The sequence below is a fragment of the Epinephelus lanceolatus genome, chromosome 23, assembly GCF_041903045.1.
Source record: "Epinephelus lanceolatus isolate andai-2023 chromosome 23, ASM4190304v1, whole genome shotgun sequence".
In the NCBI taxonomy this organism is placed as follows: Eukaryota; Metazoa; Chordata; class Actinopteri; order Perciformes; family Serranidae; genus Epinephelus; species Epinephelus lanceolatus.
In genome coordinates, this window is record NC_135756.1 from 32,957,543 (window position 1) to 32,977,574 (window position 20,032).

General features: G+C 41.2%; 1 protein-coding gene across 1 annotated transcript; it reads right to left on the reverse strand.

Annotated features, from left to right (window-relative positions):
* Positions 1-11,617: 11,617 nt before the first annotated feature.
* Positions 11,618-13,951, reverse strand: LOC144461802 (uncharacterized). The gene is made up of 2 exons (XM_078165412.1): positions 12,110-13,951; positions 11,618-12,031 (listed from the first exon to the last, which is right to left on the reverse strand). Exons 1-2 carry the CDS (start codon positions 12,222-12,224, stop codon positions 11,748-11,750), a joined length of 399 nt encoding a protein of 132 aa, XP_078021538.1. The 5' UTR covers positions 12,225-13,951; the 3' UTR covers positions 11,618-11,747.
* Between the last annotated feature and the right edge of the window lie 6,081 nt (positions 13,952-20,032).

Below are 20,032 nucleotides of genomic sequence, written 5' to 3' on the forward strand. Positions count from 1 at the left end.
CTTGTTGGTCTAGACCTGGGACCTGACTTTGGACTTGTTTTTCTGAACCTGGGACCTGACAGGGCTTGTTTGTTTGGACTTTGGACCTGACGTGGGGGTTGTTGGTCTTAAAATGGTAAGAAATTTAAATGGGAAAAACTTTGTAAAGGAAGCAAAGCAACATATAATGGGTTCTTTGGGGCCCTCCCTGACTGTCATGTAGCCTCAAACCAACTATTTAGTTTCCTCATGCCTGAAGCCATTCTCGGTTATGTCAGCAATATTTTTTCATTATGACTTAAATACACGGTTAAAATAACACTACACCTGACACATCTTTTTGCACTTCCAATGCCAAAAGAGATAATTAGTTCAGTATTTGAGGATTGCTATTAATGGATTTATTTAAAATCATTTTGGATCATTGCTTTTCCTAAGGACTTCGAATGATGTGAATTATTCAACAGAGACTAGGGATCAAGAGTGTGTACAACTAGTGCATATGATGAGTGTGTTAAGTTCAATGCATTTTTAATTTCATTAATTTAAAATGTCTATTTCAGACTAAATTGAAGTAGGTTATATAACTGCGAATGAAGGAGCAGGTAATGCGAACCATGCTGCACTATGCCTCTGACCTGTGCCACCTCAGACTTTACATTACAAGGTTATATTTTATTACTCTGCATACAACAGTATATGGCTATACCTAAAGCTACAGTAGACTGGCCATGTATTCTGTTAAATATAACACAGATGTTAATAGATTTAAATGAAATAACCATCCCCAGTAGACAGCGTCAGACCATCATTCAACTCCAGTCAGATCTGTTGTTAACACAGGTCAGATATCCTGAAATGACCAATTTAGACTGATTGCAGCTGTGGGTGTATACCTTCCTCTGAGAGGGGATTTTGCCATAGCACCCAAAGCAGTTCACAGCTTATTTGGGGGCACATTTTGCGAGAATCACCGAGTATCCTTTTACAGGTAATCTGTGTGAGATATGCATCAATTTACTCCAACGTAAAACATGACAGAGGGTCAAATTTGTGATTCATATAAATACAATCATAATCAATATGATCATTACCCAATTCATTTTTTTAAAAAATTATACTAACTTTTTTTTTTTTTTTCTGATCAAAATGCCAGGTAAGTGTCATCCCTCTCCCTAAAAGTGGGTGTTTTTTCAGGGACCCATGGCTCTGTTTACAGTGGCTTTTTAGCCCCCAAACATTTTTTTAATGGGACTTATTGCTTTTATTTGATAGGACAGCTTAAAGGGATAGTGCACCCAAAAATGAAAATTCAGCCATTATCTACTCACCCATATGCCGACGGAGGCCCTGGTGAAGTTTTAGAGTCCTCACATCTGTTGTGGAGATCGGCGGGGGCAGCGGCTAGCACACCTAATGGCAGACTGCACCCCAGACTAACGTCCAAGAACACAAAATTGAGCTCTGACTGCTTCTTTGTGCTCCGCACTCACGCATGTGTGCTTGCGTGCTTGCGTGCAACCAGCGAAAAAATCACGTGACACGTGCACCGCACAGGGAGACAGCAGTGACCACAGTAGCTAAAAGATAATTTGCACTATGGTCTTTTAGCAAAGGACAGCCCAACATATCTGAAGACTTTGAAATTGAGGAGGAACAGCATTTCTTTGTTAAGCCGTATTTGTTTGAGCCCGAGTATACGGACGGAACTCAGGCTACTGGACGAAGCAGCCGCCGCAGCTCATGAGCCTCAGCCAGCCGCAGAATACCGGAGTCGAGCACTGGAAACCTGGTGGTGTAGTTGTTTCAAATGCAAAGCAAGGGAAGTCTTTGCTGCTCAGACTGGGAATTGGCAATGCATGCACTTGAGAATCTGGACATCAGTACTGACAAGACTGATGCTCTTCAGAGACTGTGCATCACCCATCACCCTGAGCGCACACACGTGAGTACGGAGCACAGAGAAGCAGTCAGAGCTACAGGCTACAGTGAGGCTAAAAACAGAGTTCATATGATGTTTTTCAAAACAACTTTTTATGTCGGGGCTGCAGCACACTTGGATCACTATGGATGAGCAGTATGGAGATACTTTGTGGATTCAATTTTGTGTTCTTGGACGTTAGTCTGGGGCGTCGTCTGCCATTAGGTGTGCTAGCCGCTCCCCCTGCCGATCTCCGCAAGGGATGTGAGGACTCTAAAACTTCACCAGGGCCTCCGTCGGCATATGGGTGAGTAGATAATGGCTGAATTTTCATTTTTGGGTGCACTATCCCTTTAAGCTGTCCTATCAAATAAAAGCAATAAGTCCCATTTAAAAAAAGCTCAAAAAAATATAAAAACTCCCATGTTTGGGGGCTAAAAAGCCACTGTAAACAGAGCCATGGGTCCCTGAAAAAACACCCACTTTTAGGGGCTGAGAAGCAGCTGGAATACATCCTCAATGAAATATAACACAAAATCCTTTTAAATACACTTTATAAGAGATCATTCCCATTTTGAGTGAAAAAATAGGGAGGGATATAACAAAATAAATTTATAATCATGAAAACAACAGTGCCCCCTAATTTTCCCCCCAGTGAATTCCACTGCTATTTTGAATGCAGCCAGTCTCTCTCCTCCCTATTCTTCATCCTTCCATCAAAGCTCAGTGAACTCCTGTCTCCAGACTGAGGCTCGACTTCAGCTGCGTGAAGTCACGATGACTTTTGTCTCAAACATTGCTGTCATTTCTCTTTAATCAAACGTGTGTCACATTGTTTTGAGAGCCAGATGCTTGAAACACTCAGTCTGAGCTGGAACAAAGAGCCATATCTTACCAGCATGAGGTGCTTTGAAAAGTGCGCAAAACACCTGATAAAGAGACCAAGCTTGTTACTTCTCCCCGTTCACCAGCCCCTCTCCCTGTCACATCCCAGTAAGCCCAATGCAGTCACTTTGCTGGGAGGGTATACACCAGTTTGGGAGGGGAGTCACAGTCTGTTATGGGGAGTTGTGAGTGAGCAGCGTCTGCCTTAGAAAAAAACAGTGTTGATAATGTGTCTATTTGGCCCAAGGCATGTTTTCCATGATTTGACATACTGATACATGTGAAAGCCTGATGCTAATGACAGGTGACACACTCACAGATGATGTTAGTTTTCTCAATTCTTCCCACTTCTGCTCTGCTCTGTGCTGCAAAGGCTTGTCTGAACAGGACCTGCTTCAGCCACCTCTTTTCAGTTGTCTGTCTGACGCCCATCTGACGGAATGAGTGCACTTCTGGCTTTGGCATGCTAACATGCTAAAGCTAATCTACACCTTCTGTAATCAAATCCTCCAGGGGGGTCTGAGGTAAACTCGACAGAAAAACTGACCATTTTAAAGCATTTTTAAACAGAAATCTTTGATCAGGGGTTGTCAAAGTTTTAATGACTGACTGCCATTTTTGGAAGCCAGAATATTATGAGGGCTGCACAGAAAAAGTGCACACACTGTAACTTTTTTAATGACATATTAACACTTTTTGCAAGAGGAGAAGCTGACCGGAAAACGTACATATGAATAATAATAAAATTTGAATATTAATGCAGCATACAATAACAATAGCATTCACACTAATAACTTGGGGGCAGAAAACCACCAACCACTTGAATATTTTCATGTTTCAAGTGCAAAATCTTAATTTGTAAAGTAGTAAACGAGTAACTGAAGCTGTCAGATAAGTGCAGTGGAGTAGAGGTAGACAGTGGCATGAGAAGAAAAGACCCAGATTTGTACTTACAGTACCTGCGTGAATGTGTTTTAGTTACATTCCACCACTGGCTGCAGTTTATGTTATATTATCTTTATTCACATTGCTGGCAAAAAGACTCTCTGGAAAGCTGGTGACTGAAAATTCTGTTTTCTCTGATTTGAAGTGTAATGACAAATTTTTTCGCCAAACCAAGTGAGGTCAACTTGTGAAGTTTTCTATATACAAGTAAAGCAGTGATATTAAACACAGAGTGATGAAAAAATAATCATTTTTGATGAGAATTTGTTTAATGCTCAGTCATTGTTTTTTTTTGTTTGTTTGTTTTTTCGGGGGGGGGGGGGGGGGGGGGGGGGGGCTTTGTGTGTGATATGTTGAAATGAAATAAAAGCAAGCCCTCTACTTTTCTCTTTGTGGGATAGGATACTCCTTGCCAGATTTCATACTTGTATGACTATTTATGCCATCGTAGTGCCCTAATATTTGCATTGACGAGTAGTGAAGAAAACATCTTAAGGGCTGGCCCTGGCTTCCAGCCTATGTGAGTTTGTGAGTATGACTTGACTTGTGACCTGCTTGTCCTGGCCAATGGCTTGATTCGATTTGCTTGACTTAAAGCAAGGACTCAACTTGACTTGCTTGATTTTCACTGCAGTGACTTGGGACTTGCTTAAGACTTGAAGGTTATGACTTGTGAGCTGCTTATGACTTGCACACGTGTGACTTTCTCCCACCTCTGTGTTTAACTATATCTTTAAATGTTACAGCTATTGCTGAAAATGAAAACAGAAATAAACAAGTTTGCCGATTTTACAAATCTCTGCAATCGAGATCAATTGCCAGTTGTCTCCCTACAGGTGACTGTCATTGTTAGAGCTACATCATGGTGATTCTGTCTATTATTAAGTGTTATATTTAATCAAATTACATTTATTATAAGTTTGTTAGTTTTGGGATAGTTGTGTATCTTGTTTATCCAATAAAAAGTTGAACCACAAAATATAACGTATTATTTATATTTCTTGCATGATGCAACTTACAACAAATAACAAATCTCTTTAATATGATTATTATTACCATGATTATTATTATTATAAGATTTAAGAATGTCTTAAAATACATTTTATGCATCATTTCAAACACATTCCTACAAATATTATGCTTGACATAATGGATGTCTTTAGAATCGTATTTAATATCTGGTTCTAAAGGTTTGAACAGAGTCTGCCTGCAGAGCATGTGTTTGCAGGAGCCTGCAGTGGGTCTGTCGGTTGAAGAGATGTAAGGATTTTTAGCAGTAACATTTAATTTCTCTGCAGTAACCAGTTTACTATTTGAAATTGATTCTTTTTCCTTGTCAGGAGCAGCCAGTGATCAATACATTATGATCACATATCATGTCAATGGCTGGCAAGCATCAAAATATGAGTTTTTCGCGCTTTACTCACACTCTGCTGCAGGAAGCCAACCTGAGCCCTGCCCAAATGAAATGGAAGCTAAGCGCCTCAGATGGATCTTAAATATCAGCAGCCGGGCGTCATCTTTTGTGCAGCAGATTCCACAAGAAAAATAATGTCCTGTGATTTCCCACAAGGAGTAGTAATGGCAGCGAGCTGCATTGATTCGTCGCCAGCCCTGCCAGTAATTGGGATGCTGGCTGCGATATGCTGCCATTGATTTCTTATGGTAGCCAGGTTATGCTGCTGGTGTAGGACAACAATGACTAAATAACAGCCTGGCCAATGATCTTAATGCCACAAGCCAAGCACAGCTATTGATTTCATTACAGAATGCCTCCTAGCTTCTAGGCACATACATTTTTTTATTGATCAGCAGCAATGTCCACATTACTTTCAGCACTGTCACATGCAGCCAATCAATGACAGCGGAATGCTGAGTGCATGGAATTGCATAGGTACAGTGGGGTGCAATGAATTTGGCAGCATATAATCAGGGTTTGGAAGGTGACCCCGGCTGACAGAATTGATAAGTGTGAGCATTTTCACTGCAACCTGTGGGATAAACCGCAGATATTGTGTGATTAACTTGTCCAATTGGGTTTCATTTGACCCTATTCACAACTCTGTGGCCCAAGGGCAGCAAGAAAATAAGAAATCAGACCAGCACCCCGGCAGGAGAAACTGCTCAGATAAGACTGTATTGATGATAGGTTGGGAGTAATTTGTTCAGCCTTAACCACAAAATAGAGGAATCATATCAACTGGATAGGCAGACAGCAAAATAATGGTTGTAGCCACAATACCAGTAATTGGTTGATTTTTTTTTTTTGTTGAACTGGAACATGATGACATAGTCACAACCAGTCAACCTTCATGGACTCTGAAGGAAGTAAACAGGAGGAGGGGTTAGTTTAAGATTTCAAGATAAACACAAACATACCTCATCAACTACGAAATTAGTCATACTGAACTCCTCATAAAAGCAAAGTTACAGATTAGGTCACATGTTCTCTACAGGTGCAAATACACAGCATTTTCTCATTCCAAGACATTACATATTGCCACTTTGTATGTGGACTTTCACGTCTACATATTACGTGCTAGGTGTCCTCCTGCATCTGCTGTTGTCATTCCAGGATGCTGCAACCAATGGCAGGACATCAATAAAAGCATGTAGTTAGGTTTGAAAAAAAACATCATGATTTGGCTCTACATTCATACAGGAAGTGAACATTGGGGTCCTGGATGAAAGTCCAGCATTTGTTTTACCCATCAACCAACCCTCCCACCCACCTCAAAGGAATTTTCCAGCTCCTTATATCACGTTGCCACCGGCAGCATTTCAAACTGACGCTGTCCATTGGCGTGTAATACTGCCACAACAGGTGCCATCCAGCTGCTTTATGAATTAATGCCACCTGTCTACATATCATTCAAATTGAGGACAATTGATAAGATTTTGGTGATCAAGGGTCAGAGGTCAAGGTTGCTCTGAACTTGCATCCATCTTATTCTCATGAGCGCAGTATCGCTTTGAGAGAATTTCTTCAATTTTGACACAAACATTCACTTGGACCCACTGATAAACAGATTAGATTTTGGTGGTCAAAGGTCAAGTCATGTGTCTCATTTTTGTGAACGGATATCTAGAACACTATAGAACACCTTGGGGGAATTTCTTCAAATTAAATCATTAAATTTCACACAAACGTCCTCCTGGGCTGAAGAATAAACTGAATACAATTTTGTGGTTGACAGTCAAAGGTCAAGGTCAGTGTGACATCACTAAATATATTTTTGGCAATAACTCAAAAATTCACGTTCATTATGACAAAACTTCACACAAATGTCTAATGCCTGGTACACACTACACAACTTTTCATTACGCAATTGTGGAGTCATAACATCGCGCCGTGACTTGGCCGACAGACATGTCACACTACACGATGGTTCACACCAATTATCTCTGATCGTCTTTCACGACGTGTGTGATGTTCTATAACATTAACGTTATGCGAGCACATACCAGGGTAACATCTGAGGAAAAGTACATTAATATAAATGAATCAATCAGACAAATTAATAAGTAGATAAATACACCAAAGAATTGACCGATGGAAACAGGGATTGATTACATGTAGATTAATATTGTGCATATGATTCATCTACACAGCATGAGTAAAGTCTTAGATTAATGATTTGCATTTTTTGGTGCAATACAGTTTGCAATATAGTTTAACCAGCAATTACCAGCAATTACTGTGTGTGCAGAGTTGTTACTGTTAGCAGTGGTATTTAACTGGGTTTCCACCGTAATGCGCTGTTGCCTGAGCGAAACAGAGTGGAAGTAGGTTAAGCTGACTCTCCACCAGTAGATGGCAGTATGAGTACTTAAATGTATGTCTGGTTTGTCTCTTTGTGAACTGTTGGCTTGTTTTCCAGGTCAGTGATGCAGGATGTATTTAATACTATTCATTTAATTTGATATTTGATGTTTATGGTTTATTTACAACCTAGTTATAGATAGCATGTATTTACTTTTCATTTCAGAACCACATGTAGGCCTACCTGTATGGAAGAATGAGCATGTGTTGATAGTGAGGCAGAAATTAAAATGAAAAATTAGCGAAAAATAAAGACACATTTGGGTTGTTCTTATCTTACACGATTCAATGGATCAGGCTTCAGTTAGCAGCCAGTCACAGCACCACCTGTACACTATACCTTCATCATTTACTCTCAGCTCAGAGTCAGACCTGTATGTCCTTCTGTACCAACTCTGCTGTTAGCGGCTTACATAAGAAATGTCTTGATGTAGGCTGTTTGGTCTAAAGAATGATTTACAGGACTGCAGAAATAGCTCCACCCGGTCCGCTGTCAACTTCGCCTTTGGGGCATGCGCGTTTGGAGGAATCACGGTTCAATTAAATTCCCCTGTGACCTGCCTGTGACCTCAGTGATGTAATTTCAACACTTTTCAACTCGTACCCACAAACTTGAATTCGTGTTCACAGTAAGGACTTCGTAGTCGTAGAAATCAGAGTTGTATTCACAAGACTTTGCACTCACAGCTTTAGCGAACTAGATGGCACTCAGCTTGTGGTGTTCAAAGTGCCAAAAGATATATTCAAAAAACTCAACAGCAATGTCTCTTTCTGAAAATCATGACCCAGTTGCTCAAAATAATTTCATGTAGGAACTATTTTCTCTCCTCTGAACTACACTGGTGTCACCATGCTGAAGGAAGCATGCATCTACTCATGGATGAGTGGCTCGTCCTTGGCTGGTGAGCTGTAACAATAGCTAGCTCAGTGATGCTAGGTGAGCTTTGGTAGAAATAGTTTCTATATAAAACTACTCACAATGAGGTCTGTGGATTATCTTGAATATTTTTTCAGCACTTTGAGCACCACAAGTGAGTGTCATCTGGTTCAGTTACACTGGAGAGAAGGCAGACATCTCTACGGCTCCTATCTCCAACACTGGGAAACTCCCACCAAAACAATCTGGATTGACAAATAGCACTACTTTTTGATTTGGGGTTGAACTCTCCCTGTAAAACTGTATATCCCAATGCATTCTTATCTCAACTCATCAAATATTGTCGCTAGGTCAGTGGATATTAATGTCTACAAATGACGCACTAGGTATCCTCCAGCGTCTGCTGTTGATGTTCCAGGACACCTTGCCAATTTACACTTACCACTTGCTACATCTTTTCAAAACACTTCTGCTTTCACAGGAAATGTACAGTTTCTGCACGTAATATTCATACAGTGTTTTTCAAAATAGACTTACAACATGAGTAAAACATCTAGTTTGTATGTTATTTGCTCAGTACCTGTGTCTAAAAAATGGTGGCAGGGCACTGGGGAGCACTTAATCCCAGCGCTTCGTAAAAACAATGCCCCCACAGCTTTTTTTTTATAACGAGCTCCACATGGATATGTTTCTATGACAACAATATCTTCACATTAGCTAGGTAGATAATGAAACGTTAGATGAACAGAGGGTTGACAACACAGTCAACATCAAGCTTACAGAGCCAGGTGGTCAGCGAGGCCCTGCTACGAGGACAGCGTCCCCCAGCACCAGTGAATCTGCTCCCCCTAATTAAGATACTGTAAATTGCATGCCATATAAGACTTTTTAAAGGATTGATTTTATACTGTAGATAAGATAAACCTTTATTGTCTGTCACAGGTAACAGAGCCCTTCTTAGGAAATTTCAATTTTTTTTAAGTCTCTATTGTTTTTAGCCTGAGTTTTATTGTCATTCATTAATAAATTACTGTATGCTTTTCCTCCTTTGGTTATCCAGTTTGCTGTCCACCAGTTTAAAACAATCTTTTTATTTAAAAGTTTTTAACCCCCCCTTACACAGTGTCCACCAGCCGATCTGCTGAAGCAGCAGTGACATCACGGATGACATCTGAAAACTTAAGAAATTTTCAACTTCAAGCACGCAAAGTGACTGCAGAAAAAATGCAAAGCGCCCTTCTCTCTAGGCGGCCGCAAGCAGCCTCATATGCTCTCTCCTCATTGGGAACATTTGAAAAAAGACGCTGCTGTTGAGTAAACCACTCTATGTGGACACAGGCTCTCATGCCATAAAAGCTTGTGGTTAGGTTAAAAAAATGTCATAGACTGACTCAACATTCAAATGGGAAGCAAACAGCTGGCTCCTGGATAAAAGTCACAAAGCAGCGCTACTGTTATTATGCATTATTATTGATATTCAAAACATTATATCAAATAAAACATGAGAACATTTACAAAGTTTTTAAGTTATGAAGTTATGAAGCTAACCAACACCAAGAGTTATCTGCCTCAACACTTACAGTTAATATTTAATGTTATCAAATGTTTGTTTATTATTGATTTGTACATGATATTAATAATGCCTGCCCTGCTGGTGTGTGCTTTAAAAGTCAATGCCATCATATTTCATATTGAGTGTTTACTCCAGCATGAATCTTAAAACTTCACTGAACTAAGCCCATGTGTTTCAAGTAATCAGGGGCCTCATTTATAAAGCTTGCTTACGCACAAAACCGGGCTTGGAAGTGCGTACGCAACTTCTTACGCAAGAATTGGGATTTATAAAAAAAAGACTAGCGTAGGAATGTGCGTAACTTTAAGCAAACTACAGACCTTGCTTAAGCACATTTTGGAGACAATTGTGACAAGGTGAGAACGATTGGTTAATGGAAAGAGCGCATATAAATAGCCATTCAGTGCCAGCCGTGCGCAATAAGGCACAATGGATGCACTTGCACTTCTCGAAGACCATGCCAATGGACGGATCCGACTGGAGAGGGTATTCCGAGATCGGGAAGATTTCCTGGCTCATGATGATGACTGGCTAATAAGCCGTTTCAGACTACCTAGAGCCTTGCTCTTGGATCTGATTGCTGAATTGAGTCCAATTTTAGAGCGACCAACCCACCGGAACCGCGCCATACCGGCACACATTAAAGTGCTGACAGCGTTGGGTTTCCTAGCAACGGGCTCGTTCCAGAGGGAATTATCCGACAGGTATGCCTATTTCTTTTATTGTCTATTGATATAAATTCAATTTATAGATTTCTGTTCTATTCAGGAAATAGAAATTAATAATAAATCCTGTGCGAATAGGTCTGGGATATCACAGCCATCCCTCAGTGCTGCACTGCCAGCTGTTTTGGATGGGATAATCCAAATGACCAGTCGCTACATCAGGTTTCCCTACACTGTTGTTGAACAGGCCAACAGCAAAAGGCAATTTGCAGCAATGTCCGGTTTCCCTAATGTAATCGGCGCAATTGACTGCATCCACATTGCTATAAGAGCCCCCAGCGAGAACGAATTTGTATATGTGAACCGAAAAAATGTGCACACCATAAATGTACAAATAATTTGTGACCCCTCAATGGTGTTGACAAATTTAGTGGCACGGTGGCCTGGTTCAACACGATTCATTCATTTTGGCGCACAGCGGTGTAGGGAACAGACTGCAGGCAGGTGCTGGTCGTGATGGTTGGCTCCTCGGTAAGTATTACATTCTCACATAATGCAACTGTACTTGTTCTGTTGGGTAAATTCTTTTCTCTATTTGGCCCATTCTGTTGCTGCCACTGTCACTGAGTGGCGCTCGTGGAATGTTTTGTAATTCGAGTCTGCTTCTTAATTACTCTGGTTATACCTTGCAGGTGACAGCGGCTACCCACTGAGGCGGTGGCTCCTCACACCATTTCCAAACCCGCAGAGTGCGGAGGAACGGCGCTTCAACATAGCGCATGGCCGTGCACGTTCCGTTGTGGAGCGCGCCATCGGCCTGCTAAAAAATAGATGGAGGTGCTTAGATGCCTCAGGTGGCAGGCTGCTCTACCACCCCAGAAAAGTGTGCAAAATTATAAGAGCGTGTGGAGTACTGCACAATTTGGCACTGAGGGATGCAATCCCTCTCCCACCTGACCTCCCCCCCCTCGCAACACGTAGACCCCGACCCACAGCCACCTCCCCGACATGAGGAACATCAGCATGGAGCAAGGCTACGTGAGGAAGTGATGCGTCGTGTGTATAAAGGCAAGTGCGCTTCACTTTTGTAACTGTTTTATTGCGTCAGTTGCAGATGAAATCAGTTCACACATATTCTGCATGACCATGCGTATTTGTGTTAGTTCATCCCTGACTTCACGGATGGCACTGATGGTTTCCCGCTGTGTTTCCAGGACGCGATCGGTGAGAACCCGGCCACCTCCGCGCACTCTGGATCCGCTGGGCGCGCTGGGTACAGACGGGTCCGTGCCAGACGTGCTGGGAATCTCCTCCACCACCTGTTCCTCCTCCTCCTCGCCCACTGCTACCACCTGTAACGTGACTGAGGACACAAGTCACATTTATTGCCACATGTCTGTACAAACATTTGATTGAATAAACATATGAAATTGTAACCTACCACTCTCCTCTTGAGCAAAATCTGTGTCCCCCTCCCTCTCTGACACAACACCAGACATGCTGGCTGGTCCGAGAATGGAAGCCACTTTGGTGTGAAGTGGTGTAGGTTCTTCCATGGTACGGCCGCCACCTGTGTAAAACTACTTTTTCTGCTCAGTCAAGAGTCACAAAGGGGTGGCGGCAACATCACAGAAAATGAACCTTGCAAGCATGATTAAGTAGTGTTACATTTTTCATTCATAAAACCACATTGCAGCTATTGGGTGCCGTTAGATTTAACATTTCGATGTAGCTATATTTAGGACTTATTCACAACATTTAATCTGAAATGTGACCAACAGTTTTCACTTTGAATATTTTGATTTAGCAGATTCCGATTTTTTTATTGCCTAGTTTACAAATGTAGACTACATGTGCAAGAGAACAAATTCCACATGCATTTATCAGATTTTGTTTAAAGATAAATGTGCCTAAATCCTTTTTGTGTTTTTACAATGCTGCTTCAGAACTTTCACCACATGTGCATGTTTCATGTGTTTTCTGGACCCACCTGTAGCCGCCACGCTCCGGCGGTGCAAAGCCACTTTTTTTTTTGCCTCCACCTTTAAATCCGACCACTTCTTTTTTATTTCGGCAACACTGCGCTCTGTGCCAGCCGCGCTTACTGCCGTGGCCACAGCGTGCCATTCAGTGGCTTTTCGTTTGTTGGTAATGCCACTTGAATGGCCGCCGAATAAAGTTTCCCGTCTCGCTGACACCTCATCCACAAGCACCTCGATCTCTGTCTCAGAAAAGTTCCTCTTTCTTCTGGTTGCTGCCATGATTCAGCGTGAAATGCCGTGGATCCATCATGCCTATTTATATGCAAAACACATTCATGAGGTAATTTGCATGACCATACATGGTGAATTGTGGGTGTGGAGAGGGAGGGACATGAATCAAATCCTGCTGCGCAACTTTCCGGTTGGACTGTGATTTATAAAGGGAAAGTGCTTGCAGGTGTGCGTAGGCATGGTTTTATAAATCCGACTTCTTTTTTGCTTACGCACTTTTCAGCTTTTCAGCGTAGGTAAACTTTTAGTATGGATCCTACGCCAGGTTTTATAAATGAGGCCCCAGCTCTTTAAGCCACTCATCCTCTCTTGAAAATACATCCAATTTAATAAAAAAAGAAAAATTACAAACTGACAGTGTATGTGGTCTGACAGGATCACGCTGAACAACTGACATTTAAAATTAGGTGTGAGTGATATAAGTAAGGAGTAACCCTTGAATTAGGGACTAATCTGTTGAGTCTAACACGTGCACACACATCTACCCAATATACACCTTGTCATCCAGTGACTTAGTGTATTTGTAATGGTTTTCCCTGATGGGGGTAGCCTGCCCTGGTGCTTGGGGTGCTGAACCTGGCTGCCTTACAGACCTTTCTCTTCCAAATGGCTCTTAATGAAGAAGCTCATTAAGGATCAGCGGTTGCTTAATGAGGGCCACACAGCTGCTCATTAGGCTCAGGCCTTGAGGCTTTGTCTTTTCACCAGCCACTGATAGCAGCTCAGCACCTTCTTTACATCCACTTTTTTTAGAAAGCTATTCTGTCGAGGTGGGTGACCAAGCAGGTTAGCACATCTGGCAGCATTTAAAATCCTTGTCACTGGCTGTTAAAGGTTCAGACATGTTTACAACAAGAATGTAGGTCAAACAGCCCTGAAATGATAGAGCCTGTAATGTTCACTACACTCTGTAATGTAAAAGTGGTATTTATTAATGATTTAGCGAAAGAAATAAAACAGCTGGAGTTGGGGATAACATGTGGGGAAGTGAAACTGAGTACCCTGCTTTATGCAGATGATATAATATTGATGGCAGAAAATGAAATAGATTTGCAAAAAATGTTAACATGTGCCGAAAAATGGTGCAAAAGATGGCGCCTTTCTATCAATCCAAAAAAGACAGAGATTATGGAGTTTAGAAAAGCTGGCTGGAAAAGAAGTGAATTTCAATTCTGTTTTGGTGATAATAAACTCGAATATACCGATAAGTACAAATATTTGGGCCTTTTCCTGGATGAACACATGTCATTTTTACATGGGACATCAGTGTTAGCAGACTCTGCCAGTAGAGCTTTAGGAGGTATCATTGGGAAAACTAAGACTTTAAGAAATATGGGTTATGCTACATATAGCCAACTGTATCAGGCATGTGTCTGTCCTATTCTGGACTACTCCTCTGGAGTGTGGGGGTTTAGATACTATAATAAAAGTGTAAGTGTGCACAATAGGGCACACTTACGGTGACATGGGATGGGTACCGTGTGAAGTCAGGTGGAAGGTAAATATGATAAACTTGTGGAATAGAATGCTTGATCTACCGGATGATAATATGGCGAGGAAGATTTTCATGTGGGATCTCTCAGTGGAAGGAGAATAGGCGTTAGAGATGTATGATCTGCTTCAGGAGCATGGGCTTCAACATCTCTATAGCCACAGACAGAGAGTGGATGTGGGGGTGTTTAAAGAATTTGCTTTGACAAAATATAAAAGTAATTGGCTGGATGAAATTAATCATAAACCAAAATTACGCACATAGTGTTTGTTTAAAGAAGTGTATGAATGTGAAAGATATGTTATGTATGATTTATCTAAGAGCCAAAGATCTCTGTGTGCTCAGTTTCGCTTTGGAATATTACCACTACATATTGAGACAGGACGCTACAGTAGAACTGAGGAAGATCAAAGATTATGTCACCACTGTGAGCTCGGTGAAGTAGAGAATGAAACTCACTTTTTGCTGTATTGTCCATTCTACAATGACCTAAGAGAAATACTCTTTGACAAAGTATCAATACATGTAGGTCTGTCCCAGGATAACCAAATAATTAAATGGTTATTTGATAATCATATATTTGCAATATCCAATTATATCCATAACACGTGGAACAGAAGAAAGCAAGCAATTTATGCACACAGATAGATCGTGGCTCTATAGATTGTCCTTTTTATTTTGTTTTACTTATTTTTATTGATCGTTATTTGCAGCTTGCGTATGTCATGTTTACTGCTCTGTGTTGGCGTGATGGCACTGGAAAATGTTTTGTTTAAAATGTGTCTGCACAATCCCATTAGGGATGGGCTGTCTTGGCAGCCAGACACGAAAATAAAATTTCATTCATTCATTCATTCATTCGGTACATGGAACTCAAGCGTTACTAATTTTCAACAGCTAATACATTTAGAGTAATTTAATGCCAACTTGCTTTTTTGTTGTTTAAGAACATTATAATAAAACATTTTTAAAAAGTCCAAAGACATTCATAGGAATCCACATTTAACCAAAATGGCAGTCTTTTCTTCCTTCCATCTACCCATCCACCATCCACCATCCATCCATCCCTCCATCCATCCATCATCTTTCATTTATAATCCCTCCAGCATGTTCTGGGTCTACCCTGGGGCCTCCTACCACTTGGATGTGCCTGGAAAACCTCTACGGGTACAGGTAGGAACATAGTGGTAAATCAAGATTTTTGACCTCCAGGAAACTTAGGAAATGCAAATCTTAGGAAACGCAAATTCACTAACAGGAGGCACCCAGGAGGCATCCTGATCCAATTCCCAAACCACCTGTAGATGTCTGAGCTCCTCATCCTATCTCTAAGGCTGAGCCCAGGCCCCCTACAAAGAAATAAAAATTCATTTCAGCCACTTGTATTTGCAATCTTATTATATTGGTCTATACCAAGAGTTCATGACCATAGGTAAGGGTGGGAATGTAGTGGTAAATCAGGAGTTTTGACCTCCTTATTCACCACAAGGGACTGGCAGAGCGCTTACTGTACCAATCCGCCTGTCCATCTTCTGCTCTATTTTATCCTCACCCCAATGTACTTACTCCTTCACTTTGGGAGTAACTCACTCCCAAACCAGAGGGGGCAATGCACTGTCTTCTGGCGGAGAACCATGGACTCAGACTTCAAGTTGCTGACTTTCATCCCAACCACCTCACACTGTGCTGTAAACTGCCCAGTATACGCTGGAGATCAAGGTGTTTGACTGTGACGAGTATACCGACGCAGCTCTCACTTTTGTTACACAATGACCGGTCCTGGTACCCCATAGTCATACAGTGCCCACCATAGGACACCCCAGGGGACACGATCATAAGCCTTTTCCAAGTTGGCAAAGCACATAAATACTGGATGGGCAAACACCCATTACCTTTCAGAAGATCTGCAAGAGTAAAGAGCTGGTCTACCGCTCTACCACTAGGACAGAATCCACATTGCTTTTCCTTTCGACAGTATGTCAGAGACTCTTTTCCAGCACCCTTGAATAAACTTTCCCACTATCTTTCCATTAATTAGGGGGCCAAGCCCGAGGGGCCTCGGGGAACGTGTATGCAAGCAGATGCGTTTCCTAGGACTAGCGATGCTAGGAACCCTATTGTTTTTGTAAAGATTTTTATAGTTTTTCTCTATTTTTATTCTTCCGTTGATAAAAGTGGTGCTGCAGGCTAAACCGTGCAAGGGAGGGTGGTGCAATTTGGAGAGTTGGTCCAGACCCCTGCACGTACCTCAGACGCAAAAAACTACATATGTCCGTCTGCAGGGGGCCCTATAACCAAGGCCAACGCGTTTTGGCCTATAAGTCCCACACCGTATGTCGTACATTCAAAAACGTTATATCCCCAGATTTCCTGAATAGAGCTGAATCACTTTGCAATTGGCCACACCCACTTCTGCCTATAATTTTTTTTCTGCAAAATCGCAAAAACTGGAAAACCTACTTTTTTGAACTCCTCCTTGGGATTTTGTCCGATCTGCGTGAAACTTGGCACGTACACTCTTCACCTGGACCTGATCTAAAGGTATCAAAAAATTATCAAAGAATTTTGTTCCATCAAAAATTCCGCAAATTATTAATGAAACTGTTGCATATCTCAGTCAAACTTAATGCTATCAACACCAAATCTCAGATCCTTAGTTGGCATGACACTGTGAAGGTATGAGCCGAATTTGGCGAATGTTGGCCACTAGGAGGCGCTACAAATATGGGAAGTTTATATCTCTTAAACGGCTACACCCATTTCTACGAAATTCGGTTAGTATGATGTAGGGCTATTCCTGAGGCCATATATTGAAGGTGGTCATGACTGGTCAATGTGGGCGTGATTTATTACAATAAATCCAAATTGCCACACATTCAGCCTTTCACACTTCTGGCGCATTTCCCATTACAGCAAATACCACGGCTCAGACGTTGGCCCGCGTCCCTGCGCTCGCCCTGACCCCATCGTGCTTCGGGGCCGACTTCCGTGGGTTCCGTGGGGCACGGGGGCCGAGTTGTGCATGGAGGCTTGGACCCCGTTCATAACTGCTTGCAGTTCTAGTTTAATGTGTTTTTGTTGTCTTAATCCAATCACATATGGGACTCCATGGATTTGAATCCAGCTCTGTGCTGTCAAAGTCCTACACATTTTCCCTGACCACCTTCCCACAACGCGCACTTAATCTAATTCAGGCAACTGCTATGTTTTCTTCAAAATGTATTTGACAAAGCTATTTAGCACTGTAGTATACAGCCTAAACTTGACTAACACGAGATGGGGTTGTCCTGCCACAGCTACTTAGTTGTGTGCAGACAATTTTCATGGCCAATGATGGATCATTATTGACCTTTCAAATGAGCTCACTTTCAGTTTGACATCGTATTAACATGCTTTAGATAATCTAGATAGTCTGAACTGTTGTCTTGTTTCTGACTTGCCTGATCATCTGACTGCTCGTGTTTGGGGGGACCTGTGTTTTTACAATGTCACTACCCTTTGTTACTTGCGTGATCACAGTGTTATAACAACCAATAGAACTAAAGGACAAACCTACAAAACTGAAATCCAAGTTGTAATAAAATGTTTTCCTGTAAGCATTACTACTAGCTGCAAGACCAAACATCAGCCTCCAAAAACTCAAATATTTTCTTATTTTGGCTGATATATCAACTATATCAACTCCTTACTGCAATGTGATCTCACAGAAATACATGAAATGACCACAACCTCTCAACATCATGAACTGTGATGGAAGCTTGGTTGGGATCAGGTATGAAAACCACTTGATAAGGTTAGAAAAAGACTGTGTTTTCAGTTAAAATAACTACATTTGCTATATAGGAGACGTAAGAACATTGTAAAGTGATGTAAGTACAACAAATAATGTTACGTAAGTACGTTAAGATCATTAGTATGTCAAGTTAAAAGAAGTCAACATTGACTTTTACATTCACAGGGGACTTGAACAGCAGTCTATGGGGTGAAAGTCCAGTGTTTTTTCACCTATGAACTATCCCGACCTTCTCTATGCACACACTTTTTCGCTCTCTACACTATCGAGTTGTTACAACTGGCTTGTAGCATTAACCACCATCCACTTTGTGATGGCATTGAACCAGGGAATTTGTTGTCCACTACGACAAAGCAGTGTTCATTTCGTTGACGAAAACTATGATGAAAGTTTTTCAAAAACTACCTTTTTTTCCATAACGAAAATGAGACAATGACAAGCTAAAAATAGATCTTGATAATAAAAACTGTGACAAAGTCTATGTTAAATTTTCGCTGACGAGACGAGAATAAACAAAAATGCAACATGAGCCACGGAGTGAGTGGCTTTGTGGAGTTTGTTAGTTGCAGCGGTGGCTGTTAGCAGTTAACTCCACTTGCTAAACGGCAGCAGAGTAAGCAGCCACCAGCTGCCGGACTTCACTCAGTCTGGACTTGAGGAGGTTAATGGGTTGATGCTTTCTGACAGGCAGGTAGGAGGCTCAGTTATCTGTGAGTGCAGCTGTGCTGTAAGTAAACAGTCTGAACTCAGATCAGTTTTCTCTGACAGAGATGAAAGTTTAGTTTTAATCACCAACTCTGTGAGAGGACACGAGTTTAAATCTCCAGACTAACATGTTGCAGATTAAGAAAGAATTCAGGCTTTAATGAAGTTATTTATCTGCTTCTTAAGAGTGAGATGGATAAGTCAGAGTTTACAATGAACCTGGGTACAAATCCTAGTTGTCTCAGATTAGTTATTTGTAGTGTAAAAGTTTTTGAGAGCATAAAAAGAGAGATGTTGATCATTAAGTGTGTGCTCGTATATCACCCTTCAAAAAGGGACTGGAACTGGAAAAATTATAGTTTGTAAGTTTGTAGAAATTTTGTATTTGTAGAAATGTCCAAATCAAATTTCTATACAACCTCACTCCTAGCCTCACTGGATTAGTTTAAAGATAAAAAAAAATATATAGAAAACATAATGACTAAAAGTTGACTAAAATGTCATACATTTTTGTCGACTAAAATGAAACTAAAACTTTGAAGGATAAAAATGACTAAAATTAATGAGCTAACTAACTAACTAATGAGCTATTTTGTCTCAAGACTAAGACTAGCTGTCAAAATTAACGTTGCGACAAAGGATCCTTATTGACTCTCCATTGGTACTGTTTTGGTGGTGCCATCATGTAACGTCAAAACAATACATGCCACCACCATGTATTGTGGTGTAAGGAGGTTGTGGTCATTTTATGTATTTCTGTGAGACCAGGTTGCCTTACTGGTACCAAAGACAATCACTTACAACCTTGATACACATGAAGTGGTTCCTGTGAATGTGTTGGCAAAGGGCACAGCACCTGTAATCAGTCTCACAATGACAGCAATCCCCAGATGTTATTATGATGATGCCTTAATAACAACTTAGTTGTCTACAGTCTGAAAACAGTCACTTGCTTCATTGTTAAACCCTGAGATAAAATATTTCTACTCCAACATATATTGTAAGGGAAGTACAGTGTTCTCCTCAGCAGTGCCTTTAAAGAAGGTTGACAGGCAGATGTGGATAAAGAATCTAAATGAGTCTTGCCTGCTTTAGGTTCTA